At 40.7% G+C, this 27,877-nt stretch overlaps 2 protein-coding genes across 5 annotated transcripts in view; both read right to left on the bottom strand.

The window, feature by feature from the left end:
* PHLPP2 (PH domain and leucine rich repeat protein phosphatase 2) overlaps window positions 1-2,290 on the bottom strand; it is a 72,001-nt gene extending 69,711 nt beyond the window's left edge. Inside the window, exon 1 of the mRNA XM_044255794.1 lies at window positions 2,212-2,290. The gene's annotated coding sequence lies outside the window, so the exon portion shown is untranslated. The remainder of the gene's footprint in view (window positions 1-2,211) is intronic.
* A 3,822-nt stretch (window positions 2,291-6,112) lies between these two features.
* Window positions 6,113-27,877, bottom strand: part of AP1G1 (adaptor related protein complex 1 subunit gamma 1) — an 81,300-nt gene continuing 59,535 nt past the window's right edge. For all 4 annotated transcript variants that reach the window (XM_044255798.1, XM_044255796.1, XM_044255795.1 and 1 more), the window contains 10 exons: window positions 24,580-24,702; window positions 24,313-24,402; window positions 22,455-22,582; window positions 21,243-21,347; window positions 20,409-20,550; window positions 20,091-20,217; window positions 15,479-15,586; window positions 15,217-15,377; window positions 12,135-12,233; window positions 6,113-10,304 (listed from right to left, as the gene is read on the bottom strand). In XM_044255798.1, the coding sequence (XP_044111733.1) occupies window positions 10,203-10,304; window positions 12,135-12,233; window positions 15,217-15,377; window positions 15,479-15,586; window positions 20,091-20,217; window positions 20,409-20,550; window positions 21,243-21,347; window positions 22,455-22,582; window positions 24,313-24,402; window positions 24,580-24,702 (1,185 nt within the window). In that variant the 3' untranslated portion in view covers window positions 6,113-10,202. The remainder of the gene's footprint in view (window positions 10,305-12,134; window positions 12,234-15,216; window positions 15,378-15,478; window positions 15,587-20,090; window positions 20,218-20,408; window positions 20,551-21,242; window positions 21,348-22,454; window positions 22,583-24,312; window positions 24,403-24,579; window positions 24,703-27,877) is intronic.

Here is a 27,877-nt window from a genome sequence, read left to right on the forward strand (position 1 = left end):
AATCAAACTCTTCAATACCACATACTGATGGACTGAGATCTAATCTGGCTAAATTATACTGGTTTCATTATATTATATTAGCCTTTTTATGAAGATCTGTATTATTTGACAATAATAATGCTCATGACTTCGTAGTTAGTAAAAAAAGCATCACAAAATAGAATAAGCCTTTTTCAAAGGGTCTTCAAAGAACAAGTAGGAGATTATGACTTTTACCTAGATATTCTTTTCCAGTTTCACTTAGCACAAAACTCAACGACTCAGCTATTTAACGTAACTTCTGTATACAGAACACACAGGACCTATTCTCCAAAGCCAGTCCCATTTACATGCAAGGATTACTTAAGTGTTGACCATGTGCAATAAAGCAAGAGACACAAGGACACTGTGGGCCTCCCATCCCACCAACTCAGTACCATACTCATGACCAATTTCTGGTATCTTTCTAACCATCCCCAGACTGGAGCCCCAGGGAACCAGTGGTAAATCTGACCACTTCCTAAGTCTAGGAAGACAGGACCCTCGAATCAAGAGCCTCCTATCTCAGTTCCTTCCATCTCACAATTCACTCCTTCCCCCACAAAAAGTTGTTATAAAAAATGCCAAGGTTGTTTATCTTCTAGGCCAGAGGGCATTACCTATCTCTCAGACCTGCCATTTCCGATAAGCCAGAGCAGCACAGCATTATTTTAAAAGCTCATTCACAATTTACATTTGATGACCTTACAGTTTTAAATAAATATCTAAAAGCCTTAAAGTAATAAGACTTAAAACTTATGGCTAAATAAGTTAAAATAAATATGTACAAGCTTTATGCAGAAGTAAAGGTAAACTATGAAAAGTTATTGCTTTAAGTCACTGCATTAAGATTGGGAGGTAACAGCAGAAAAAAAAAGTGTTTTATATTTCATGGAGTTCTATTTTATGTTGTTTCATGGATGGATTCACCAGATCCTTCACATCTATTTTTTTTTCAGTGTTTCCCTCTTAGCAGTGTCTTGCAAATAATCTTAATATACAGCGCTCACCCTTAATTCCAATGAACAGCTATTTCTTAATGTATTTTTTAACATCATGTATTTTCACTGTTGCAAAGTAGTTTTGAAAGACATCAAAACCTCTTAATTTTCTTTCCTCTCTTCCGCCTCGCTGGCAAGTTTTAAATCCCGCTGATTTCCTCTTCTAAAACTCTAGAAGGAATTCTATTTCATCTCCAGAAGGACATCCCGTTGATATACTTGACCTACAGAAAAATTCCTCTGCAACTATTTCACAGGCCAGTAGAAAACTCCATCCAGTTAGTCTCCCAGAACCTCTCCTTTAAACCATCTTCACTGTCCCCTGCCGACCCTACAATCCTTGTGCATTTAAACTTCTTGTCATTCCCTTCAAGGCTCCACTCCCCGCCTTGCCAGCATCTGCTTTCATTTTCCTCCTACTCCCCCCAATTCCTGCCCCAAAACCCCGCTAGCTGCCTGTTGCATAACCGCTCCCCCATTACCGTCTCCCTGGATTGTTAGCCCGGCTCCCGCAAACGGGAATGCCCTTTTTGCCAAACCCCTCCTCCCTGCTGCAACACGCCCAGAGATTCCCCGAGATTAAGCTCCTCCGGGGATTCTCTGTCCGGGCGGGCAGGTGGAGCTTACAGGCCGGCGCCTCGGAGCGGGGAGCCGGGTCCTAACTTCGCTGGGGAGCCCCGAGGGCTGAGTCGGCCCGCTCCACCCGGCGCAGCCCAGAGCACACGGCAGCACCCGGCCAATCACCGCCGCCATCCTCCCGCTGGGGTGATGTCTTCAGGTGTCCGGGGAGAAAGCCCTGCGTACTTCCAGCCACGCTCTCGGGCCACGGGCGACCGGCCGCCGGCCCCCCAGCAAGGCCGAGGACAGCCGAGGCGGGCCCCCGGGTCCCGGAGGAGCCGGGTGGGCGGCGGCGACCGGGCGGACGCCGGACCGAAGGCGTGGGCCTGCGAGGCGGGTGGCGCGCGGCCAGGGATGGGCAGCGGAGGGGAGACGGAGGCGGCCGAGGCCTCGGTGGGGGACAGGCGCGAAGGCCTCCGCGGGGGCTGCGGCGCCCCCAGCCGGACTGCGGGACAGCCGGGCGGCGAAGCGGACAGACTGACGCGTCGCGGGGGTCGCCGGCTGCCTCGGCCACCGCGCGGGGCAGGGGCGGCCTCTCCCCGCCCTTGCTCTCTCCCCAGCCCGCTCGCCTCACCTTCAGGACCCGGATTCCGCCCGGCCGGCGGCTCGCGGGCGCTTCGGGCGGCTCCGGGGGCTCGAGCGGGCCCGCGGGCCCCGGCTCCACCTCCCCCATCGGTGGCGGAGGCTGCACAGGGACGCCGGGCCGGCGCGACGGCGCGCGAAGCCTCGGCGGCGCGCGCGAGCAGCCCGCGGCCCCGCCCCTCGCGGCCGCCCGCCCCGCCCCGGGCCCCGCCCCTCCCCTCCCGCAGCCCAGCGGGACCTGCGTAGCTGCGGACCCGGCGCGGCCCAGGCTGTGCGAGCCGCGGCCCAGGCTGTGCGAGCCGCATCCCGGCCGGGCGGCTGTGTCGACCCCGCGGGCAGAGCCCGCTGCCTCCGCAAGCCTGGGCCTGCGCCTCCCGCCCCGCCGCCCTCGGTTTGAAGCACTGAGGCACGGGGATGGTTATTTACTGCTATCCCCGCCTCCGAAGTACCCGCTGGACGAGGGACAGGTGGGGGTCTGCACCTGTTAATAGTGACAGGGCGCTGCCCTCCGCTAAGGGTGGCTCTTGTAACTTACCTCTCCCAGACGTTTCCTCTTTCTGCTTCAGAACTGGCCTGTCACCTTCACATGCAAAGCCACTGGATGGGTTGTTGAGAATATTCACCTTAGCAAGGCCTTTTCTCTTCCTTATTAGAGATGTTCACAATGTTCTTTAGCAAATTCGACCCAACCTCGTGTACAAAATGTCAACTCACCTCCCAGCCACATTTTAATTCCCTTTTCTCCTCCGTTAGTAGAAGTATCAGAATTCTTTACTCTGCCTCAAGCCACAATATAATCTAAGGCCATTTTATTATTTGCAAGGCTGATTCAGAAAATCTTTAATTCATTATTTTAATTCCTGCAGTGATGGTACTTTGTGGCTAGCCAGTCAGCCAAATTTGGAGTCGGGCAGCCTGATTCCAAATCTGAGCTTTACCTCTTACTATACCCTTGTGCAATTTATTTGATTTGAGCCTTTGTTTCTCAGCTGTGAAATAGAAATTAGTATCTTTCTAGCAGTTACTACCTAGATTTTGTGAATGCATACAAAGTGCTTAGTAGGGATCCATAATAGCCGTTATAATTCTGATTTTCCAAATCTAAGATTCACTCAATTCCTCAGTGTTCTCTTCTTGTAAATTCTACTTTAAATTTTCCCAGGATACCTTTTAGACTTCTGGATTTTAGGGCCTTCCCTCTTAAAAAGGTGTTAATGAATCTTCAAGCAACATTGTGAGGAATTAAGCAGCAAAAAATCAGTAATTCCCTGAGCTTTGAATTGGTAAAAATAGTATCACCTTATCCACTGCTCCAGCTTGCCTGGTCTATAACAACTATGTTTAAAACATTTTAATTATAGGTTTAGGACAAGAGAGTTTGAGATCTTACAGTCCATGCCCTCTCTACTATAAGATATGTAACCTCTTGGAGATTTTTCAGATTACTAGACAAAATCTGACCCTTGTAGATTCTGACTCTGTACAAAAGTTTAGTCACTACTTTCTCCCTTCACATGAGCTACTTTGCGTATACCAAAACTCCAATCTCCAATAGTCTTCATTTGTCTCATTTTAAAAATTAAAAATGACTTCTATGAGCCTGGTATAAAGTGTGAGAAAAGCTCTTAGGTTGACTACCTCCTGGGTCTTCTATTTGAAACTACTTTCAAGGAAGCTACTCAAAGTAGTTGAAATCCCATTTCCATGCTTACTGGGTAACTTCTTCCAGCAAGAACACTGGTATATAAACTATAGGCACCCATATGGGGAGAGAACTGGACTTTTGACAAAGGACAGAGAGACAGTGGAAAGACCAAAATGTGGTTCAGAATTAAGTATTTCTAAAAGCCTGTTTCTTGAGGTTTTATACATTACATTTTCCGGAACTCGTAACTTTTTTATTGATTAATCACCTGAAGGGAAAGGATTTTATCTCGGGGCCAGCATTTTGAGTTCATGCTGGGGAATAGCAGTGGTAGATCGGTGTTTTAATGAATGGAATAAGAGCTAATGCATAAATTCGGAATACAAGCATATGTTAAAAGTTACGTATTTACTACTTCTTCATCAAAAACAGTAGTACCTCTTTCAAAAGGAAAACAAAAAATAAAAAAAACTACCAACCCAGATGTTCCAGGGATTTACAATGCAACTCTTTAAAGATCTCTTGTGTTTTAAGATCCAGTTCAGTAATCAACCAACTGGATTCTCCTTTTTCTTTCCAAATCATGTACTGCCATTAACATTTTATATTGCTTCAAAGGTCACATATTCATGTTCTTCCCCAGTTCAAGGCGGTGTGCATTAATGTATGCCAAGGGTTATGTAACTACAATTTCTGGAAATGGTAAACAGCTGAGACTAACCCTAAAAATAAAATCCTCTGGGAATTTCTGTGCAAAAATCCATCTGCCCTCACTGCAGGTTCATCATTACACAAAAATCACTGTTTAGATCAAGCCAAGAGACAGAGAAGTCATTACTGTCTCCTCTCTGTATCCTTCCTGTAAGCAGCTGTACACATCTCTCTCTCCACCTGAGGGAAGGACACACATACACACACGCTTTATCCCAGGAGCTTTTCCTAATCCTCACTACAAAATCAAAAGAAAGTCTGGAGAAGAAAAGTTTGTCAAAATGTGGTAGAAGAGCCATAAGGTCTAATTACATTCACTTATTTATAGCTAGTTCCCACTCCTGTAATGACCACAAAATCATCTTTAGGCCTCTTCTCTTCTTTTTACCACAGGTTGAACAAATTTAGATATTCTTTTTTAAGATTTTATTTATTTGAGAGGGAGAGAGCACAAGAGTGGGACAAGGAGCAGAGGGAGAAGCAGACTTCCCGCTGAGCAGGGAGCCTGTTACAGGGCTTGATCCCAGGACTCCAGGTTCATGACCTGAGCCAAAGGCAGATGCTTACCTGACTGAACCACCCAGGTGCCCCAGTTTTAAATAGTCTTTATTTTCGTTCCAAAGAAACGGGTAGTATTTACCCGTATATACCCTCAGTATTTGATATATTTCAAAATATGGGGACAACTGAACTAGGGGAGGAAAGAGCACAGAAAACCCTTAAAAGTGATAAAAATTCACTCAGACCTTCTGGACTAAAGTTCAATTCTGAACATTATTCACTGTATTGTTGACTAAGTGCCTGAAATCTACTACTGGCTAAACTTTTCTACTGTAGCTTTTATATTTTCCTCTAATAGGAAATTGCATGCAGATGAACATGTTAATTAAATTTAATATTAGAAACAAAGATGAATTTTAACTAAACCACATATAGGATTACAGAAATGTCACTTATCAGTGCCAAAGGGCATTTCTGCAAAAATTAAATTAATGCTGAGGCTTCTTCTCCTTCTCACTTAGGGGGCTTTCACACTCTCCCCCTTCTCAAATCAAGGGAGTATCAGGGATCACCCAAGTAACAGAAAATGCATAGCTTCCAACATCCAACCACTCTCACTTCTCCAGAAGAATTCGTTTAAAATAGATCCTGAAATAGAATTCATTTTGGCTGGTTAAACCTTGCTCTTCCCAGTCACTGATACACTTGAACAGTTTACAAACTGCTTATAACTAAAACCCCATGACCAACTCTAAATACACATTTCACTTTGATACGATTTCTTTGCTTTGCTTGATAATTCACCCATGTGGAGCAGCATGAGCTAATAATCATTAGTAAAAACTTCCAATTGCACTTTTTGACTGGTATGGACTACAAGGTTTTTTTTTGTTTTTTTTTTACAATGTTCAAATTCTTCTGGGTGGGATTTCTGTGTTTAAGGAACATTAACGTGTCAGTAAGTTTAGCCCAAAGCTCTGGAATAAGAATTCATTCAAGGCTTCTCTAATCTACTTGTAAGAAGCAAGGAAGCAAATTTTAAATCATTGAGTATTGACTTTTTATTATTAGTCACTGTTCATAATTTGTTTCAACCAAAAGACAATACACACAGCAGAATTCTAATGCATCCCATGTAAATGTTTACATCCATTTTATTCCTCACTCGCCTCTAAGACTTATCATTTAATTTTAAATTTCTTTTTACATCTCAAAAATATGTCTGCAATAATTAGAATTAGCCGTCCCACTTAGAAACAGCCTTTTAATATTTTTACAGTAAAGAAGATGTGATGGGGCTTAATGAAAATGTAACTTACAACAATTATGAGAGAAAAGGGACTTTACAGGGACACAGTGGGAGTTCACAAAGGAAAGAGTCCAGAAGCTCTTTCCCATGAGCGAGCCCCCCCAAACTGAAAACGAAAACAAAACACACAGCGCAACAGCAGGTTCCAAAAACAAAAACAAACAAAAAAAAAACTTGGATGCTCCATCCTGAAGCCAGAATCAGCCTCACAGAAGTTCACGAAGCAACTGCGCAAGCTGCTTCAGCACGTTCTTCTGTTTAAGTGTCCTGGGTCCTGGATCCCCGCAGATGGAGCCCACTCACTACTATTGCTTGAAAAAGAGTGATTCACTTCCACTTCCACTTCCACAAGCAGCCCCACCCTCCTGAGCCAAAGCTGGTCAATGTGTTTTAAACTTCAGGACTTTCCGCTCTTCAGTGACCCTCCCCACTCCCAAACACATGAGTATACAGTCGTGGACCACCTCTCCACCAACCACCAATTCGTGAATATCCACTTTTTGCTCTCTAGCTCTCACTTGGTTTAGGACAATGTGGATAAAATACATTCACTAGAAAAAAAATAAGACACATTCAAACTCTTTCTTTCCCCTCATTCTCATGGCCCAAGTATTTTCCAATGAAGAAAATAATAAAGCTGAACCTCAAAAACAGTATTTCCCTAACTTCCAACCTCTTCTAGAAGAACGTTAAAATGAAAAGCATGTTATACAGTAGATGGAAATACTCAAACCGTTAGTGCTGAACAGTTTTTAACTGTCTATTTTCTTATATGAATGGGACAAATAAAGGGTATGAACCACACCTTTAACCTGGTTGAGAGAAAGAATCCCCGCCCCAAAGTTACACTGGGGAATGTTTCTTTAAATGAAAAAGACCTTAAAATGAACAGATGATCACTACACACAGCATAAAACATTCTATGACTGTCCCAGTCACCTCAAGGTAACAGTACCAGAGCATTATGGGAGAAGCTTCTCGGGTAGAGCACCCTTCTTACAGTTTTTTGAGATTACTTAGATGAGTTCTCCCTTAGGATTGCTTGGGTGGAGGGGGTGGGAGTGAGAGGATACACTACTCTGAAAGGGGGGGTGGGAAATGAGGTCAAAGTGCACATGAAATTGTCCGAGTATGTGTAGGCTCACTGCTCATCACCCTGGGGTTATTAAGACAGCCATGGGAATCACTCTTTCCTCACAATGGCTCTGACGTTGAATAGCCATCCAACTTTGCTCCCCCTTGCATGGTCATCCCAGGGAAAGAAATTGCTGAAATGTGTAAGTATTTATAGAAAGTAAGAGATTTCTCCTGTTAGCAGCAAGGCCAAGTATGAGGAGAACTAATTCTGATCCTAGAAACTAAGGCACGCTGAAGCCTTCAGAGATCCCATCATTTGAAAGAGTCGTCACAACCGGCAGGATCCTAGGCAGCTTTCTGGCCGCGAGTTCTTCAGTGTGGTGCTCAGCTTCAACTCTCCAAAATCACTTCAAATATTCTAGGCAGCACCCTCTGAGTTAAGGCCATGATTTTTATCCCGTCTAGACAAGGCAATGGAGAACCACATCACTCCACCTCAAAACTACAGTCACCCACGGAGACGCTTTGTTCCTAGAGCAGACCCTTTCCAGCTCCACTAGCTAGCACGGTCTCATAGCACGGACTTTGGCAGGTTTCTGAGATTCAATTCAGTCCAACTAAAGAAACTTGAGCTGGTCAACTATTAACGTGAGAGAAAAAGAAAGCCTCTAACCCAAAGAGGAATGTTAGATAAATTCTATTCGAGAAATCCACCAATATTATGTTAATCCTATCATGTTTCACAGCATTAAGTATCCATCCAATGAAATCAGTCGGCAAAGAAACCTTGAAAGGCTACTCTTCATTGCACAGGCAGAGCAAGTTGTCTGAAACACTCTCTAATCCACAGTTGCCTTTACTGAAAACTGTGCACCAAATAATATCCTGTTCTTGACTCAACCATTTATCCAGCAGAGTAAGTTTTAGCAAATCTTGCTCTTGTTTACAAACAAGACCAGAAAGTTTCCCCTTTGGAGCCTTTTAGTTCAACCCCAGTTTGTCAAATGTTAGGAATAATCTAGCATCTGATACAGAGCTAGATCTGCCAAGACACTGAAGATTTTAAGTAAAGGCTTGGTGAAATGAGGGGTGGGGGGGGAGGAAGAGATTTGTACCCAGATTTTAAGACCGAAGCCAAAGTAGTCCTTCTACTGTACTCAATACAGTAATGATTGCGAACATTCAAAGAGCAAGGCAGGCCTGACTCTTCCTCTCTTCTTGAGTACGTCAGACATGGCACCCGTGCACCCAAACGTACACAGTACATTCACCATGTGCCACAGGAGTCACCTTACCTCATTCCAGCAACTCAGTGTTAAAGGTCTGAGAACACAAGGGTCCTTTCTAAAAAGCACTCGGCACTTTCCCTAGTATAAAAAAGCTCCAGACCTCAGGTCTTTGATGCTGATATTCACGAGACCAACTTCTCAGACTCAGGAAAGGATATGCCTACCCTGTGGTGTTCATAAGACTTCCTCTCACACAGGGGGCAAGGAAGCTACAAGGCTTCATTCCAACACCATAAAGTACAATATAGGAAAGATTTCTTTAACCGCGTGGTCTTTATTTCAGTGCCAGTGTTACAGATACAACACAAATGTTCCAGTTAGAAGAAGGAATTCAAACGGAATGCCAAGGTCCAAGCCAGGCTCAGGAAATAAAAAGGAAGGTTTGGAGTAATGGAGAAGATGACTCCAATATGCTCTAGGATGAGTCTGATACTCACTCTTCCTATGGGCAAAGGTGCTTTTGTTAAAGGAGTCTTATCTTTCCACCCATTTACCATAGTTCAACAGGCAAGTTACGGGCTTAGGAGAAACTTCAAAATTTGTGGCGGGGATGGGATGGGGCATTAATAACTATTAATATATCTTTTAGAAGTTGTCCACTTTGCATTTTTAGGGGAATCAATTTTGAAAATCAGGGAGAGTATTCATGACTACAGCTAAAGAATGGAGAGACAGGGGAGCTGGAAGAGCCTTGGGAGTTTCTGTTACAAATAGAGCACCATATCCTTCATGCCAAATCTCAACAAAAGCTCTTTTTAACTGCATCTGTCCAGTGTTTACAAATAACCTCTCCAGGTCTGCCCAGGTCTTGGTAACAAACATACATACACGTGTGTGTCTGTGTGTATACAGCAATGCACAGAAAAGGCTACCAGGAGCCTAATGCCTCTTTCAAACATTGGGGGAACCAGTAGAAAAAGGCAGGGCTCCCTAATGTCCACTGTTAACATTTTCATTCTGAATGCCTGATGTAAAAAGCGCCTGAAGATGGTAACCCAGCTCAGTGAGGAATGAATACCCCCACCTCGCCCAGTCCACAGAAAAACACAGTAGAAAGAAGGGGAACTCTTTGCTGCAGAGACAGAGTGAGTGTTTTCTTGCCATGGATTCCAGTCCTCTCCTCCAGACCAGCTGCTTACTTCCTCAGGGGCGCAGGGAATGTTGATTCTGGCTGTAAATGTGGGAGGGGTGGAGAAGTGCGGGCAAAGGAGAAGAGGAGGAGGAAGAGTGCAAAACAGCCCCCAGAAGCAGCCGGCCTCAACTCTGGAGGAGAGGAGATTCGTGTTTGACAATGCTTCGAGGTCAGCAGTAACTTCAGGAAAATCCTCCTCAACAGTTCTCTTCAGCTCCTCATGCCCATGGTACAGTTGGGGGGGACTTGCCAGCAATCACAACCTCCTTCCCAGAGTTCCTTTGATTGAGTGGGACAAGAATGAGAATGGTGCGGGCCCTCACTGCCAGGACTGAGGGGGAAAGTTGTTCACCTCTGCTAGATCTTGCATTGCTGAGCCCTTGTGGTTGTATGTGAGCTTGATCCGCATTCGCAGCTGTTGCTGTGGGAGAAAAGAGAATCGCAAATTATACACTGAAAGGAAATCTCTAGAACCTGTGTGGTCCACAGATTGTCTTTTAATCCAGAGAAAAGAAATTTTTTTAGAGGAAAGCTGTCTCTTAAAAATGACACACAGGCAAATAACCACTACCATCATCATTCCTGCCTAATCCTCCAGCCAACATCATGCAGTAGAGCAGAGAAAGTGCCCCTCCAGAACACGTCATCGGCTTCCATCCTAGAACCGCGTTAACAGGACAGAACCACTTGGGAGCGTTTTCAAAGTAACACTGGCTGAGTGCTTCTCAAAAAGATTCAACCCTTGCATCCGACTTCCCAGAAAAATGAGGTAAACATATTCATCTTATGCTCTACATTCAGAGATACTGTTGCTTTGTGTATAAAAACAATAGTAAATAAATATGAACATAAACTTGTTTTGTTCCCAAGACATAAAAGGAAAAAAAGTTAACTATGGGAACAGAAGTCATTTTAAGAGAACTCAATTATACACCCTTTTTATTTTATGTGGCAGATTTCAAATATTAATGCACTAAGAAAATTTTTTACTCTTTGTCAGATCGTCAAAGGAATCTGGGCTATGGCAGATACTCAGAATCCAGTGAGGAGCGGAGGAAAGGCAAAATGTTAGAAGAAATCATCACACTGGGATTATGAGACACTGCTAGAAATCTTTCAAGGTGAAGAAATCCTCTGGGCCATTTACAGAAACTGTACAAAAACTAGCCAATTGATTACTATTAAAAGTGGAGTCAATTTACTTCTTTGAGAAAATATAATGAAAATACTGCTTAATGTCAGTTTCTAAAGCTACTTTTCACTTGGCTGCTTCATTAAAAATACCTCCACTTACACTGGCATTCTTTTTTTTTTTTTAAAGATTTTATTTATTTATTTGACAGAGAGAGATCACAAGCAGGCAGAGAGGCAGGCAGAGAGAGAGGAGGAAGCAGGCTCCCTGCTGAGCAGAGAGCCCGATGCGGGCCTCGATCCCAGGACCTGAGATCATGACCTGAGCCGAAGGCAGCGGCTTAACCCACTGAGCCACCCAGGCGCCCTATGCTGGCATTCTTAATCATCACAGTAGTAAATATGGAGAGACGGGGTTCTGCAAATCCTCTTACACCGGACTGCAACTTGTGTAAAAATTAAGGGGCACATGGGTGGTGCAGTCGGTTGGGCACCTGACTCGTGGTTTCTGTTTAGGTCGTGATCTCCAGATCATGATATCGAGCCCAGAGTCAGGCTCTGTGCTCACATGGAGTCTGCTTGAAATTCTCTCCCCACGCCCCACTCATACGTTTGCTCTCTCTCTAAAATAAATAAATAAATCTTAAAGTTAAAAAAAAAAAAAAAGATTAAAATGTCTAAGCTTTCCCTCTTCTCATGCAAAAAACTAGACTTTGAAGCCTCTAAATAAGTAACTCCTTAAAACTATATTTTAGGGATGCCTGGGTGGCTCAGTCTGACTCTTCACTTCAGCTCAAGTCATGATCTCAGGGTCGTTGAAATTGAGCCCCTCATCGAGCTCGGTGCTAGGCATGGATCTTCCTTAAGATTCTCTCTGCCTCTTCTGTCCCCTCTCCCTCAAAAAAGAGCTGCATTTTAATGATGCCACTAAACCATTTCAAGTGTCTAAGCTACATTTATTATCTAATCTACAAAAGAATGAAGAGGTTAGACTAGACATTTTCACAGATTTCTTCCACAACTATGAGTCAGGAAAAACCCTAGAGAAACAAAGCAGAATTTTATTTCAGGAAATATACTTTCACCTCACTCAGATACTGTCTTCAAACGTGCTACTCACCTTCTGTGGGTTCAGAACTTTAATGACTTGTGTGATGGTCCCTGTATTAAATGCTGGGACAATGCTGCTGCTGGGAGACAGAAGCTGCAGCTGGAATGTCTGTGGGGAACAAAGGGCACTCTTCAGAAAAAATAACACATTCAATACCATATAAGAGATGTTAACAAATAAAAAAGCCAGACACCTGAATAATTATTCAAGTAACAGATTCACCTACTACTACATTGTTTGTTTTCCAGATATCAGCAATTCACAGTATGTGGGCTGACTATAACCTTCACGTTATTTTAAAAACCCCATGGTTAGGTCTTTGATCATGAAAACTAGCAATGAGCCACTCTCCTCTTTCAGGCAAAAGGAACTTTAGCCTACCACTTTTCAAAAGGTGACCAATTCTTGTTTTGGCAACCTTGCTTAATAGTAACTGATCAACTACGCAGGTGAAAAACGGGTCCATGTGGCTTAAAAAAAAAAAAAAAAGCTATAAAGAAATGAAAAAGAAAAAACACTTTCTAGAAATAACAAACCAGAATACTAATCACCAACTACAGGCCTTTATGCTATTGTTGATTTCCACAGTTGGGAAATGGAGACTTAAACATTTGTTTTCTCAAGTCTACATAATCCGGAATGTGTCAAGGGCTACATGACAGAGGTAAGGAAAAGCTGTAAAGAGCCAAGCTGTTAATATGTATGTGGAATACATCAAGATCTCCCCCACTGGGGTCACAGGTCTTAAGAAAACAATTTCGAGCAGAGGTAGCCTATACCGCAAAAGACCTGGAAAACCCAACTATCATAATTTGTAGTGTTGGTGGGTTTTATTTGTTTACATAGGAGAGAGATAAAAGTATTATCAGCAAGACAGGGAACCCATAATTGTTAGTACAGTATAGTATGTATGTAGCTATTCTACATACTAGGATTTTATTTTATTTTTAATTTAAGTAGGCTCCATGCCCATCATGGAGCCCATTGTGGGGCTTGAACTCATGACCCTGAGATCAAGACCTGAGCTGAGATCGAGAGTCAGACCCTTAACTGACTGAACCACCCAGGCACCCCATACTAAGATTTAAAAAATCTTTCCTGAAAGTGTGGCCTTCTAAAATAATGGAGAGTGAGGAGAGAAAAGAGAGAGGGAAAGAGAGGCAGAGGGAAGAAGACAGAGGGAGAGAAGGGGGGAGGGGAGAGAGAGGGGGAAAAAAATGGAAAGGAGGAGAGACACAGAAAGAGACAGGTAGGGAGCAGGGCTGGCAGGAGACAAGAGGAGGAAAGTCTATCCAGCCTTCTCTTAGGACCAAAATTGTAAGAGTAAAGAGATTTAGTACCAACTTAAAGACTTACTATGTTGAATCTTATTATAATTCTATTGTCAAGATAGATTATGTAAGCTGAAATATTATTTACATTTATTTCATCAAATAGAAGATGCCACTGTTTTTCACACCATTATTTTATATAACACTGAGAAGAAATTAAAGGCCATCAACTAAACTATGATAAAGTATCAATTTTAGGGGCGCCTGGGTGGCTCAGTGGGTTAAAGCCTCTGCCTCAGCTCGGGTCATGATCTCAGGGTCATGGTATCGAGCCCCACATCGGACTCTCTGCTTGGCAGGGAGCCTGCTTCCTCCTCTTTCTCTGCCTGCCTCTCTGCCTACTTGTAATCTCTGTCTGTCAAATAAATAAATAAAATCTTTTTTAAAAAAAAGTATCAATTTTAAAATGCATCTCAGAGATAATAAAAAGCAATGGTAGAATCTATGAAATATGATTATTTTGAAGTTCAAGATATATTGTGACATGCAAATAGGTATTAATAAATAAAATAAGGCCAAAAATAAGGCCATGCTTTAGTGGCAGAGATGCTATGTTGCTAGAGCACAGCCTAGAATAACAAGTATAAAAGCCAAAGTTACAGCAGTTAACATTTACTGAGCAATGAACATATGAAATGTGCTTAAAACAGTACATAGCCCATAAAACTCATCTATCCCTCAAATAAACCCCAGGAAGTAGATAATCACTGCCACCATCCTTTTTTTGTAAATGAAGAGACTGAGGCACAGAGGTTAGGAAACTTAACATCATATAACTAGTACTGAAACGACCCCAACTCTACTGCTTATAAAAACATCTACATGACTCTGGCTCCTAAAAAATCCAAGTAAAGGAGGCTGTAAAGTCAGTAGTAACCACAAACAAAAGAAAAGTTTTCAATTTCCAAAAATGTATCATTTGAATGCCATATTCCCATGTCACTGCAAAGATTAGATTACTTTAGCCTAAAACAAGGGCTGGCAAACCATGGCCCATCAGCAAGAATGACCCAACATCTGCTTTTGTAAATGTTTTATTGGAACAGAAACACACTCTTTCATTTATATATTAACTATGGCATTTCCCCCCCACTGTAACAGCAGAAATGAGTAGATGCAACAAAACCATATAGCCTAAAATACTTACTATCTTGTCTTTGACAGAAAAATTTTGCCCACTTTTCATTTACAATATTTCTTTATACAAAACTTTTCATTATTCAAAGGACATAAATATTCCTTAAACTAAGATTTGGTATAAACAAAGCTTCAATTCACAAAAATAGCCAGTCATTGTATCAATACTAAACTACATGTTAACGAAGAAGGAAATGTTTCTTTCACTTAAATAAATAACAAGAGATGAAAACTTTAAATTCTGATCCAGTAACTAGAAGAAAATACTAAAGAGATAAATTCCTTCTTCTTAACGAATTTTAATTCCGTGTTAGAATTTGTGTTTTTTAGGTTTTTAACCACTGAATTACCGAATTCCAGTCATCCTCCATGGCCTGAGCATTCATTACCAGACCACCTTGCAGAATTCTGCTGTAAGTCTCACTAGCTATTACAAGAATGTCCTTTCTTTATACTTTAAGAATATTTCTGACCAAGTAAAAGCTTTCAAAATGACATGCTTCAATGAACCATAACACACTATTGTTAATTTGGGTTAAATCTATCAATTTAGTTTAACGTCTAAACATTAAAGTATATCCCTTATTAAATGTATGGAAAAGGCAAAGAAGACACTGTAGTACCTTTGGTACTGCAGCCTGGAAAACAAAGTCTGTCATGTCCAGCTCTGTGCTGTTGGAGGCCTGTATCGTTATCACTGTGACGCTAGGGTTGGTATTTGACCGTTCAAAGGTGAATTCTATCTTCAAGCCATTCTTACTGTATGCTGTGATGGAGGGGATGCCTGGAAAGCACAGGAAGATCAGTCTAACTGCAGTCAGGTTAATGCTCACAGAATACTCTTCTTCAATAACTACCTCTCACTGAGGATGATAATACCAGTACCTGTAGTGATGTCATTGAAGAGAGGCTGTGATGAAAGCCCATCCAACAAGAAGGGGGGCTGGGATATCTGTGGGACAGAGGCAGGGGCAGGAGCAGCAGCTGGAGCACCTAAGTGAAACATTCCAGTGGTAAGTCAATCTTAACCAGCATGACAAAGCTCACCAAAAAAAACACCCAAAAACCCCAGGAAAAGATTGTTACATCTCACATTAAAAGGAGGATTCCCTAAACAAGCTGCGATACGCATAAACCAGGGGTGCCTCGCTGGCTCAGTCGGTTCAATGTTCCACTCTTGGTTTCACCTCCAGTCAGGGTTATGAGATCAAGCCCTGCCTCGGGCTCCATGCTGAGTGCAGAGCCTGCTTAAGATTTTCTCTTCCCCTCTCCCTCTGTCCCTCCCCCTCCTCGCACTCTCTGAATAAATAAGTAATATATTTCTTTAAAAAAAAAAAAAAAAAAACCACAAAGGGAAAGAACGAAACATTCAAATACTATAATAAAATAGGAAGAGAGACTACAGGCAGGAGAAAATGTTTGCTACAAAATGGCAAATGAATGAGTATCCAGAACTATAAATATTTTCTACAAATCAGTAAGAAAAAAGATGACCCAACTTAAAAAATGTTAAGAGATATAAACAAGAAGTTCACAGAAGAGGGAAACTGAGTAAAAAGAGAATCTACTTCTACTCTTTGCTATAGAGATGGCACACTAGTACAAACAAACCTGGAGAACATTCTGTCAATAACAGAGTTGAACATGATTATACCTCTAAACTAAAGCTCCTGAACCTCAAAAGTAATGAAATTGTAGGCTAATTATGTGCTGTAGGGGGCTATCCTGTGCACTGTAAGATATTTACCAGCACCCCTGGCTTCTACCCATTAAATGATAGCAGCATCCTCTCAGCTGTGACAATCAAAAATATCTCCAAACACTGCCAACACCTGGCAGGCAAAATGATATTTTAATAATAATTTAATAAGATTTTATTTTATAAGCTAAGTAGATCAAGACATTTATTAAATTATATAGATGTTAAATACTGCATAGTAAGATTTTAACACACATGCACAGACACCCTGGGAGAGGTGGTATGAACTGGAGGAAAGAAGTCACCAAATTACCATCTTCATTTGATCTTTCCAAATAAGAACAATCTCAGGATCATGCAAGTGATAGAAAATGACCATGAACTGAGAGAAATCAGGATTCCAAGAAAAGGCATAAGAAGACAGTGAAATAATGGGGCACGTGGGTGGCTCAGTGGGTTAAAGCCTCTGCCTTCGGCTCAGGTCATGATCCCAGGGTCCTGGGATTGAGCCCCGCATCGGGCTCTCTGCTCAGCAGGTTGCCTGCTTCCTCCTCTCTCTCTGCCTGCTTCTCTGCCTACTTGTGATCTCTGTCTGTCAAATAAATAAATAAAATCTTTAAAAAAAAAAATAAAGAAAACAATGAAATAAGGAGTTTTAGGTGTAAACAGATTTCAAACTACTTATGAAATTATCTGAAAATATACCATTTCAAAATGGATTAACAAAGTGAAGGAGAGTTAAAATCTTAAAAAAAAAATAACCCAAGTACATGAGGAAAAAGTGACATTAAAATTTAGCAAGGAAGGTAAAAATATATATTGTTAAGTAAACCTTAAGAAGCTAAAACAAATGTTAACACCACAGCAAGTATAGTCAAGCACATTACTAATAAGGTATACAGAGAAATATTCCTATAATTCTAACTTTTATAACTCCAATCTAGTAGTTTTCCCATAATTTCCATTTTCAAAACAATTTCAGAAATGCATTCCCATGGAAAAATCAGAGGCTACTCAAAATATACAGGCGGCATTATGGGTCCCTAAGTCCCTCAGACATTAGCTCTTTTCTCCTGTAAAGGAACATTAAGTAGTTTGGGGAAACAACAAAAACTCACTGCTCCAGTTCCCCTAAAAAGACACACTAAATTTATTTCCTAATTTCCACTTACTTAAATGATTATGCATTACAATACAGGACTATAATTAATGAGGGCTTAAAGAATATAATCCTCAAAAATGTCTAACCTAAAAAAAAAAATGTCTAACCTAATAAAGAAAATGGGAAAATACATTTAAAACACATTATAAGTAAGGAAGATCCAGGCTCTTTTAATGTTTTACCAGTCTGCTTTTTCATGTAACACTAGGAAAGAAAGTAAAAACAAAAACAAAACAAAACATTAACTGCTCCCCCACCCCGATAAATGAGTTTAAGATACAAAAGGAATATTCAAAAAAGAAATCCATGTGGAAAAATATAGATAGATGTAACTATCCCTGTGATGGAAAAAATTAAAATTTAACAAAATAATAGGGCCAATCTTTTACCTGGTAGGGTTTTTTAAAAAATGAAAATACACAATGCTTATGACTATACAGTGAAACTGGTAGCCACAGGCTACTGAGGAAAAGATACAACATTTACTAAGTGCCTACTATGTGTCCTGTATGTACTGAATAAGCCACCACTCCTCACAAAGAGCTCATAAGGTAAAACAGTTATCATCCTTCTTAAATTATTTTTTTTAAATGTTATTTATTTATTTGACAGAGAGAGCAGAAGCAGGGGGAGAGGCAAGAAGAGGGTGAGGGAGAAGCTGACTCCCTGATGAACAGAGACCCATGCTGGGCTTGATCCCAGGACCTTGGGATCATGACCCTAGCTGAAGGCTAATGCTTAAGTGACTGAGCCACCCAGGCACCCCCATCCTTTTTTTATTTTAAAAGATTTTATTTTTAAGTAATCTCTACATCCAAGCTGGGCTCGGACCCACAATCCCAAGATGAAGAGGTACATGCTCTACTGATTCGCCTGCCAGGCACCTCCCACCTTTACTTTGAACAGAACCAGAAATGCTGAGTAACCTATCTAAGAATGTAATCCAAAATAAGAGAAAATCAATGTAATGATGACATTTGTTGAGGCATTCATTACAAGAAATATCTGAAACAAAACATCTAATAGTAAGGAACTGAGTAAATAATGATGCAAATCTTTTAATGCAATATTGGACAACCATCTAAAATTATAATTGTGAAGAGTATGAACTAACACAGAAATGCTAATACGTGAATAAGTAATTGAATCATCTACACACTATGGTTGTTTTTTTTTTAAAAGATTTTATTTATTTATTTGACAGAGAGAGATCACAAGTAGGCAGAGAGGCAGGCAGAGAGAGAGAGGAGGAAGCAGGCTCCCCACTGAGCTGAGAGCCCAACTTGCGGCTCGATCTCAGGACCCCAAGATCATGACTAAAGGCAGAGGCTTACCCACTGAGCCACCCAGGCACCCCTACACTATGTTTTAACTAAGGGGCTGTTTTTGCTTTTTGATATATCCAGTAGAGCTATGGCATCTGAGGATGTGGAACTATGTGGGAATGACTCAAAAGTACGCATGAGGGCGCCTGGGTGGCTCAGTGGGTTGGGCCGCTGCCTTCAGCTCGGGTCATGATCTCAGGGTCCTGGGATCGAGTCCTGCATTGGGCTCTCTGCTCAGTGGGGCATATATGCAGTAACTCACCATTATACTTTTTTTTTTTTTAAAGATTTATTTATTTATTTGACAGACAGAAATCACAAGGAGGCAGAGAGGCAGGCAGAGAGAGAGGAGGAAGCAGGCTCCCCGCCTAGCAGAGAGCCCGATGCGGGACTCGATCCCAGGACCCTGGGATCATGACCTGAGCCGAAGGCAGAGGCTTTAACCCACTGAGCCACCCAGGCGTCCCTCACCATTATACTTTTAAAGAAATCACTTGAGATAGAAATTATATGCTACAGTAATACGTTTGGACTCAGGGTTCATAATGTTATGAATACATCAACAATCACTAATGTTTACTACATAAACAAACATAAGAAAAAAATGTGCCAGGGGCACCTTGGTGGCTTAGTCATTAATCATCTGCCTTTGGCTCAGGTCATGATCCCAGGATCCTGGGATAGAGGCCCACATAGGGCTCCCTGCTTGGCGGGAAGCCTGCTTCTCCCTCTCCCACTTCCCCTGCTTGTGTCCCCTCTTTCACTCTCTCTCTCTCTGTCAAATAAATAAATAAGATCTTAAAAGAAAAGAAAAAAATGTTCCCAAATGAAAAGTTATGTTTGAATATTATCATCATGGACAATTTTCTCCCTCCATTGTTTTATTAAGAAGGTGAGAGGAAAATAGGTTAACATCTCTCCACTCTCCACAAATGGCCTTGGCTACTGAAAGCTGATCATGAGTAGAAAGAAACATAGAAAAAGTGATGCCTTAGGACACTAAGTAAAAGCAGAAGTGACTTGAAATATATTTCTTTTGTAGCCTGAAAGAGAAAGTGCTTTCTATCTTAAATACTAGGAGAGCAATTTATCCTCCCAAAATTAAAAATTGGACTCTTTATTCCCTGTGAATTAGCTCTAGAATACTAGCATGGCAGTTTACATCCCAGATGTTAAGATTCCATTCCTACTTCTCACTTGGCTTCTCCCCTCTTTAGTTGCTTCACATGCCAGAAAGTCTTTGTTCAGTGTAGTTTTTCCCTAAGGCCTTTATCCCCACCCAAGCATTAAGTAACTCCAGTCTGGTCTCACCTGTAAGGTTGATGTCTCCCAGCAAATCAAGAAGTTCTCCACCAGCAGAAGCTGGTTTGCTTGTAGGTGCAGTTGGAATAACAGGTGTTATGTCATTTCCTCCCAACAAATCCAATAAATCATTGGCCTATACAAGGAAATAATACCTCAATTCATTAGTCATTTGTCTAATCTGCAACAAAGGCAAAGCTCTTTCAACACTTAAAAATAAGGAAGAGAGCCATCAATCAATCCAGGAACACTGAAGGGAATCAGCTGAGAGGTTATAAGGAACTGTTAAGATCATGAGGATTCCCAGATAAGCAAGTGAAAAGCTACCTGGCTGGTGGGCTGTGACCCAGAGGGTGGTGGTTTGGTCTCTAGTGGAGCTGGTTCTGTCTCTCCATTTGTCTGCACAATCTCAGTAGGGCCATTTGTGGTTACTTTTTCCATGACAGGCATTCTCTCAAGGAGGGCAGACCTGGAAGAATCTGAAGTGGTTAAATTCTAGGCAGTTAACCTAGATTCCCTACCCAAGACAATCACTGTTACTATATTGGAGTCAAATATGGACAGCCATCTCCCCTCCCCACTCTGTAACACACACACTAAAATAGAAGGTGGATTACAAGAATACATGACCTAAATTCCTGGCTGGATTAAGGGCAGGCAAGAAACCTTGAATAGACAAACTGTCTACTTAAATCCCGAGAGACTGGGATTTCTCGGTGGATAGAGAAATTGGAATGAAAGAGAGGTAAATAAGTAGGAATTAACAAGTTCCAATCAAGAAGACACTGCATAACAGAAGTGGAAAAAAAGATCGTATGTCACAGAGTTAAATACTGGAATGAGATTCCGTTGGAAAAAAAAAAAAAAACAACAACCACCACCAAAACGCCTATTTCTTAACCCAATAAAATGGAACATGAAGCAAACATTTCTCGCCAAAAGAAAGGGGAGAAGGTGAACAGGAGGACACGGCTGACTTAAGTCTTTACAGAGCAGGCAGAATAGAGGACAGACCAATAAAAGCAGTCAAGCAATTAGGACTAAACAGCGTTGTGAGGTCCAGGTAATCAAGCACAAGGAATGTGTCTCCTTTGTGGATTATCATGACAATGTGTTCAGGATGCTAACAGCCACATGCACTGCTCAGCTTCTTTCACTTACCTCATATGGTCATATTTCTTAAAAAGTGCATTATATTCTACTGCCCTCTGCTGGAGTTCCACATCAATGCTGCTTCCATAGATTGAAACCACTTTCTTAATTCGGCTTTGGGATAAAATGACAAACAAATTCAAATACCCAAAAGAAAGTTCATAAACAAGCAGAGAGAACAAACAAACCAGAGTTTCCACTCCTCTTTCCTTAATTTACGTATCTTTTCAAAAACAAAACCCCTTTCCTTTGTCTTCTTCTATCCAACACACACTTCAACACCATCGTGTATCCCTGTACTTGTTCTAACTGTAATGTTAGATTTTGTCTATTAAATGTCCCATCCCTAGGGCGCCTGGGTGGCTCAGTGGGTTAAGCCGCTGCCTTCGGCTCAGGTCATGATCCCAGGGTCCTGGGATCGAGTCCCGCATCGGGCTCTCTGCTGAGCGGAGAGCCTGCTTTCCCCTCTCTCTCTCTCTCTCTCTGCCTACTTGTGATCTCTGTCTGTCAAATAAATAAAAAATTAATCTAAAAAATAAAAAATAAAAAAAAATAAATGTCCCATCCCTAAAATTTGCTAGAAAAAAGTACCAATTATTAATCTGTTACAAAAGAAGCATGTAATGTTCATTCTCTCAACACCTTTAAAATAAGCTTTTATCACCAAAACATTATTACCTAACAATAAATTCTTCTAGTTCACAATTTAAAGAGTTAGTAAAAAATACCCCTTTTCACATGGCCTTACAGAAAATCTAAGAGAACTAAGTTTGCCTTAAGATACCTGGCTGGGAAACTAATCCAACTGAATTTTATTCAAAATAGTGAACAGCAGAACATAAAGTAAACATTAGACCACCAAAACCTTTGTGATTTTCTTCCTCTTCAGACATCTCAAAATACTATAATAAACCAGAGCCCTTATATAGGGAAGTAACTTCTCTACTTTAAACAAGAGAAAAGGCATTAGAAATCAGATTTTAAAAACATAACTTTTTACCTTCAAACAAATAAATGGTGGGGTGTCAGGGTAACAGGGATCAAAGTATAGATAAAATAAGGATGAACCACAAATTAATGATTACTATCATGGAAAAACAGGTATATAAAATATAAAATTCATTTTACTATCCTATTTTTGCCTTTGCTTGAAATTTTCCATAACAAGAGTTTTTAAAAATTATAAATAACATGTCCATTCTACTTTTTCTCCATACTCACTTTACAGTACAGGTGAATCGAGTAGAAAGCTTCATAATGGCAGTGAGGGCATAACCTCGGGTCACAGAGGTGGACATATTAGAGATTAAGACACTTTCTAAAATATCCAACACTTCATCTTCTGTTACCTGGGGAAGGAAAAAAAAAATAGGATGAATTCTAACAGTAGATAGCTAAATCTGATTTCAAGTCACAGGATGCCACCAGAAAGACAACCCTACCATCATTACCAAAACTTCTAACACAATCTGTGCTTCGCTACCATTAAATGTCCACGCTGATCCATCAATGAGAGGCAGGTAGGAGAGAGGTTTTTTAAATTTAAAAAAAAAAAAAGAGTGGAAAATACCCAATGGGGGCTGCGAGACACATTATATTAGTTTCAAAGGGCAGAAGTAAAGGAAGAAAATAAAAGGATAAATAGAGTCCAAGTGCTGTTGTCACAACTTCTCCTAAAGCCAGTCTTTTTTTTTTTTTAATTTTTAATTTTTTAATTTTAATTTTTTTTAAATTTTATTTATTTGACAGGCAGAGATCACAAGCAGGCAGAGAGAGAGAGGAATGGAAGCAGGCTCCCCACTTCGATCCCAGGACCCTGGGATCACGACCTGAGCCAAAGGCAGAGGCTTTAAACCACTGAGCCACCCAGGCGCCCCAATTTTTTATTTTTTTAATTTCCTTTCAGTGTACCAGAATTCAATGTTTATGCACCACACCCAGTGCTCCATGCAATACATTCCCTCCATAATACCCACCACTAGGCTCACCCAAATTCCCACCACCCCCGCCCCTTCAAAACCCTCAGATTGTTTTTCAGAGTCCATAGTCTCTCATGGTTCATCTCCCCCTCCAATTTCTCTCAACTCTTCTCCTCTCCATCTCCCCATGCCCTCCGTGTTATTTCTTATGCTCCACAAATAAGTGAAAACATATGAAATTTTTTTTAAGATTTTATTTATATATTTGACAGAGAGAGATCACAAGTAGGCGAAGAGGCAGGCAGAGAGAGAGGGAGAAGTAGGCTCCCCGCTGAGTAGAGGGCTTGACCTGGGGCTCTATCGAGGACCCCTGAGATCATGACCTGAGCTGAAGGCAGAGGCTTAACCCACTGAGCCACCCAGGCGCCCCTAAAACCAGTCTTTTAAGAAGCAAATGCAGGGATGCCTGGGTGGCTCAGTTGGTTAAGCAGCTGCCTTCGGCTCAGGTCATGATCCCAGCGTCCTGGGATCGAGTCCCACATTGGCCTCCTTGCCCCTCAGGGAGCCTGCCTCTCCCTCTGACTCTGCCTGCCACTCTGCCTGTGCGCTCGCTCTCTCTCTCTCTCTCTCTCTCTGACAAATAAATAAATAAAATCCTTAAAAAAAAAAAAAAGGAAGCAAATGCAGACACAGATATGTCTCATTTCTTCTCATCAAGTCACAGGGTAGGAGAAACAGTGTATTTTAGTCGGATGGAGCGGAGAATCAGTCTGCAGGTGGTTTAAAAATCTCACATAGGGGGGCACCTGGGTGGCTCAGTGGGTTAAAGCTTCAGCCTTTAGCTCAGGTCATGATCCCAGGGTTCTGGGATCAAGCCCCGCATCAGGCTCTCTGCTCAGCAGGGAGCCTGCTTCCCCCTGTCTCTGCCTGCCTCTCTGCCCACTTGTGATCTGTCTGTCAAATAAATAAATTAAAAAAAAAAAAAATCTCACATAGGGCTAGTAAGTTCCATCTCAAAAACTGGCAAGTTTCCCAATATAATTCTGGCATTACCATCTTTAACAGGTTTTTTAGGAATGAACCTCAACTCCTCATTGAACACTACCCTCCTGTAACCAAAACTACTATTTTCCCCCACCTGAAAGAGTAACAAGGAGTACCTGAATAGGTTCTTCCTCTTCACACTGGCCTGATACAAGAAGATCTCCATATTCACCTATACACCACGCAGCCACTTGTACCAAAGGTTGCTGTCAAAAGAAAGTCACCATTTGTCAAAGGCTTTTAATCCTTGCAAGGATTAATGCAAATCACACGTCATCTAATCATAAAGGTCAAAACCAAGAAATATGTATCTGGAGTGTTAATAGTAAGAACACACCAGGAACATAATGAGAAATTTCCCTGCCAAAGCAGAAAGTACCTACTTGAGAATAATCACCAAGAATTGCTTTGTATAAGCGCTGGACAGTATAGGCGTGCATCTCCACACTATTGGTTATTAACTGGATCAAGTTGGGGACCGCATCATCACGAACATAGCTTCCTGCCTAAAAGGAAACGCAGTTACCCTTAGAAACACACCGTAATGATCATAAAAGCTACTGCTTTTATTCAAAGGAGTCGACTACAGAGCATCCTCAGAGATAAAGCTGGTTCCAATTCTCAGATGTATACGCAGCTCAAACTTCAATTTTAATTATTCAAATGACTTACTTATTTAAATGAATATTCTTATTTTATTAATTTTATAAAAAATTTAAAAATCTCTTCTGTCAAAGTCAAAGTAAAATATAAAGGACCTTTATCAAAACAGATTAGGTTTAAGAGTTCAAAAACGTATGAAGTACATTCACTGGGAACTTAACTACAACAATCTGTCCCTCTCACAACTCCCCAACACAGTTAAAATCATATGGGCTAGCTAGAGAGGCCACATTACTCTGAGGGACGGAGAGGGGAGTGTATCAGCAGTCCAGAAAGGCAGCATTTTTTAAAATTTCTTTTAAGATTTTATTTATTTATTTGAGAGAGAGTGTGTGCCTGCATGTGAATGAATGGGGGATGAGGCAGAAGTAGAAACAGACTCCCTGCTGAGCAGGACCCTGGGGATCATGACCTTGAACCTAAGGTAGATGCTTAATTGACTGAGCCACCCAGGCACTCCCAAAAGGCAGCATTTTATTTTATTTTATTTTTTTAAAGGCAGCATTTTAAATAAGAATAGTAATCTTTCTGCAATTTATTTAAAATATCACACTGTCCTTTGAAAACTAGAGTTTATAAAAATTAAAGAACCATTCGTCCCAGAAAGGAGAAATATTTTGTATTCAATCATGTACACTAAAAACAAAAACAAACCTGGTCTCTCCAATGTCCTCTTGACTAGTAGAATCTGAGGTACTGTTCGCAACCATGCAACAAAGTAAAGCTATTTAACCTCTGAGGAAACTAAACCTTGGCCTTGTCAGAGGATTATAATAACCAAGCTGTGCAGGACATATAAACAGTGGAACCTGTGCCTCGTATCAGCCCACCTTGATCAAGGACAGAAGACCAGATCTGACCTAGAAGAATGAGACCAAGGAAAGGAAGAAAGAGAAACAAAGAGAAAGAGAAAAAGGGAAAGGAGAAAAAGAGAAACAGAAACAGAAAAAGAAAAAAAAACCCAGATGATTGGGATACCCACACCTGCTAAAAAAACACAAAGCCAGAGGAGAGAGAAGTTTGGGGAAATAGTCAAAAGGGAATGGACAGAAGTGAAAAAATAAGTAACTGTTTTACATTCTTCTTTCCTAATGAAAAAAAGTAATGTTTTAAATAAGAGAAAGCATTAACATGATCTGACATTTATACACCACTTCATCCAACAGCAGAAAACACATTATTCTCAAGCTCACATGGAACATTCACCAAGACAAACCATATTCTGGGCCATTAAAAATCTCAAATTTATTTTATTTTATTTATTTATTTACAGTAGGTTCCAAGTCCAACTTGGCGCACAGACTCCTGACAGTGAGATCAAGAGACACGTCCTCTACCGACTCAGCCAGGCAGAGGCCCCAGAAAGATCTCAAATTAAAAAAAAAAAAAAAGACAGGGGCATCTGGGTGGCTCAGTTGGCTAAGAGTCTGCCTTCCGCTTGGGTCATGATTCTGAGGTCCTGGGATCGAGCCCCATGTTAAGTTTCCTGCTCACTGGGGAGTGTGCTTCTCCCTCTGCCCATCTCCCGCCACTGTGTTCTCTCTCTCTCAAATAAATAAATAAAATTTTTTAAAAAATAAATAAATAAAGGAATAAAAGATTTAACTAGGAATTTAACTAGGAATCAGTAACACAAAGATAGCTAAGAAATCCCAAAATATTTGGAGACTACACAACTAAGTAACACAGAGGTCAAAGAAAATTACAGACCAGTATCTCTCACCAGCAGAGATGCAAAAGTCCTAAAAAAATCTATTAGCAAATCAAACATAGCAATGTATAAAAAGAACTACATACCACGACCAGGTTGGATTTATTCTAGGTATGGAAGGTTAGTTCAACATTCAAAAATCAATTAATGTAATCCAGCACATCAACAGGTTAAAGAGGAAAAACCATAGGACCATAATAAGACTAAGTCAATTGGAAAAATTAAAAGAATGAAGCACTGACATTTTTCTTCAAGAGCTTTAATTTTCTCTTCTCTTAAGCCTTATAAAAACTAAAAAATGTGTCCTGATTCACAGTTTTTGTTAAAATATGATTTCTTCATTAGTGCATTAACTTTTCATGAAGTTAATTCAAGTAAACTAGCAAGCCAGCATGTCAAAACAGAATCCCACAGCAACAAATATATATACACACACGGTAATTTTAACAATCTCATTCCTTCCTACAGACACGTTTCATAACTTGCTTAACCAATGCCCATTTGGAGACTTGTATTTATTTCCAGTTTTCTCCCATTATAAACAAGATTGAGATGATTATCTTTGTATATATGTTTCTGTATACTTGTCCTTTTATTTTTCCAAGATAAATTACTAAAAAGACAATGACTGAATTCAAAGGTATAAACTAGGGGTGCCTGGGTGCCTCAGTCAGTTAAGAGGCCAACTCTTGATTTCTGGAAGTCTACTCTGGAAAAATGGCACCATTTTATACCCAATACGAAGTGGAGGGTACTGCCTATTTCTCTATTTTCTAACTACCACTAGGAATTTGATTAAAAAGAACGACAAGTGAAAAATGATATCTCCATTGTAATTTTATAAGTAAAATTTCTTTATTAGTAAGGGTATTTGTCAATGTTAACTAGCCATTTCTTTCTTCTTTTGTGAAATGTCTGTTCAAATGCCAATTTTTCCATTACAGTGTTTGATTTTTCTTATTAATTGTTAACTATTTATAGATTAAAGATATTAACATGCTGTCATATGTTACAGTGTTTTTCTCCACTTGTCATTTGCCTTTTAACTCTGTAGATTTTTTTCCTTTTGCCTTACAAATTTTGAATTTTAATGTGATTAAACCTGTGGAAATTTCCCTTTATGGTATCTATTTCTGACATAGCAATTAAACATAGTAGTTATGTTTTCTTTATTTGCCACAACACTTTCATTTTAACTGTTAAATCTCTGATTTCTATTAATTAAATGATAAACAGAGATGCTCCAAAACTCTGGAAGACTGCCAAAGAAGAATAACTTATAAATCTGTAATTTTAAAACCAGAATA

Source organism: Neovison vison, chromosome 7 (assembly GCF_020171115.1).
Source record: "Neovison vison isolate M4711 chromosome 7, ASM_NN_V1, whole genome shotgun sequence".
Lineage (NCBI taxonomy): Eukaryota > Metazoa > Chordata > Mammalia > Carnivora > Mustelidae > Neogale > Neogale vison.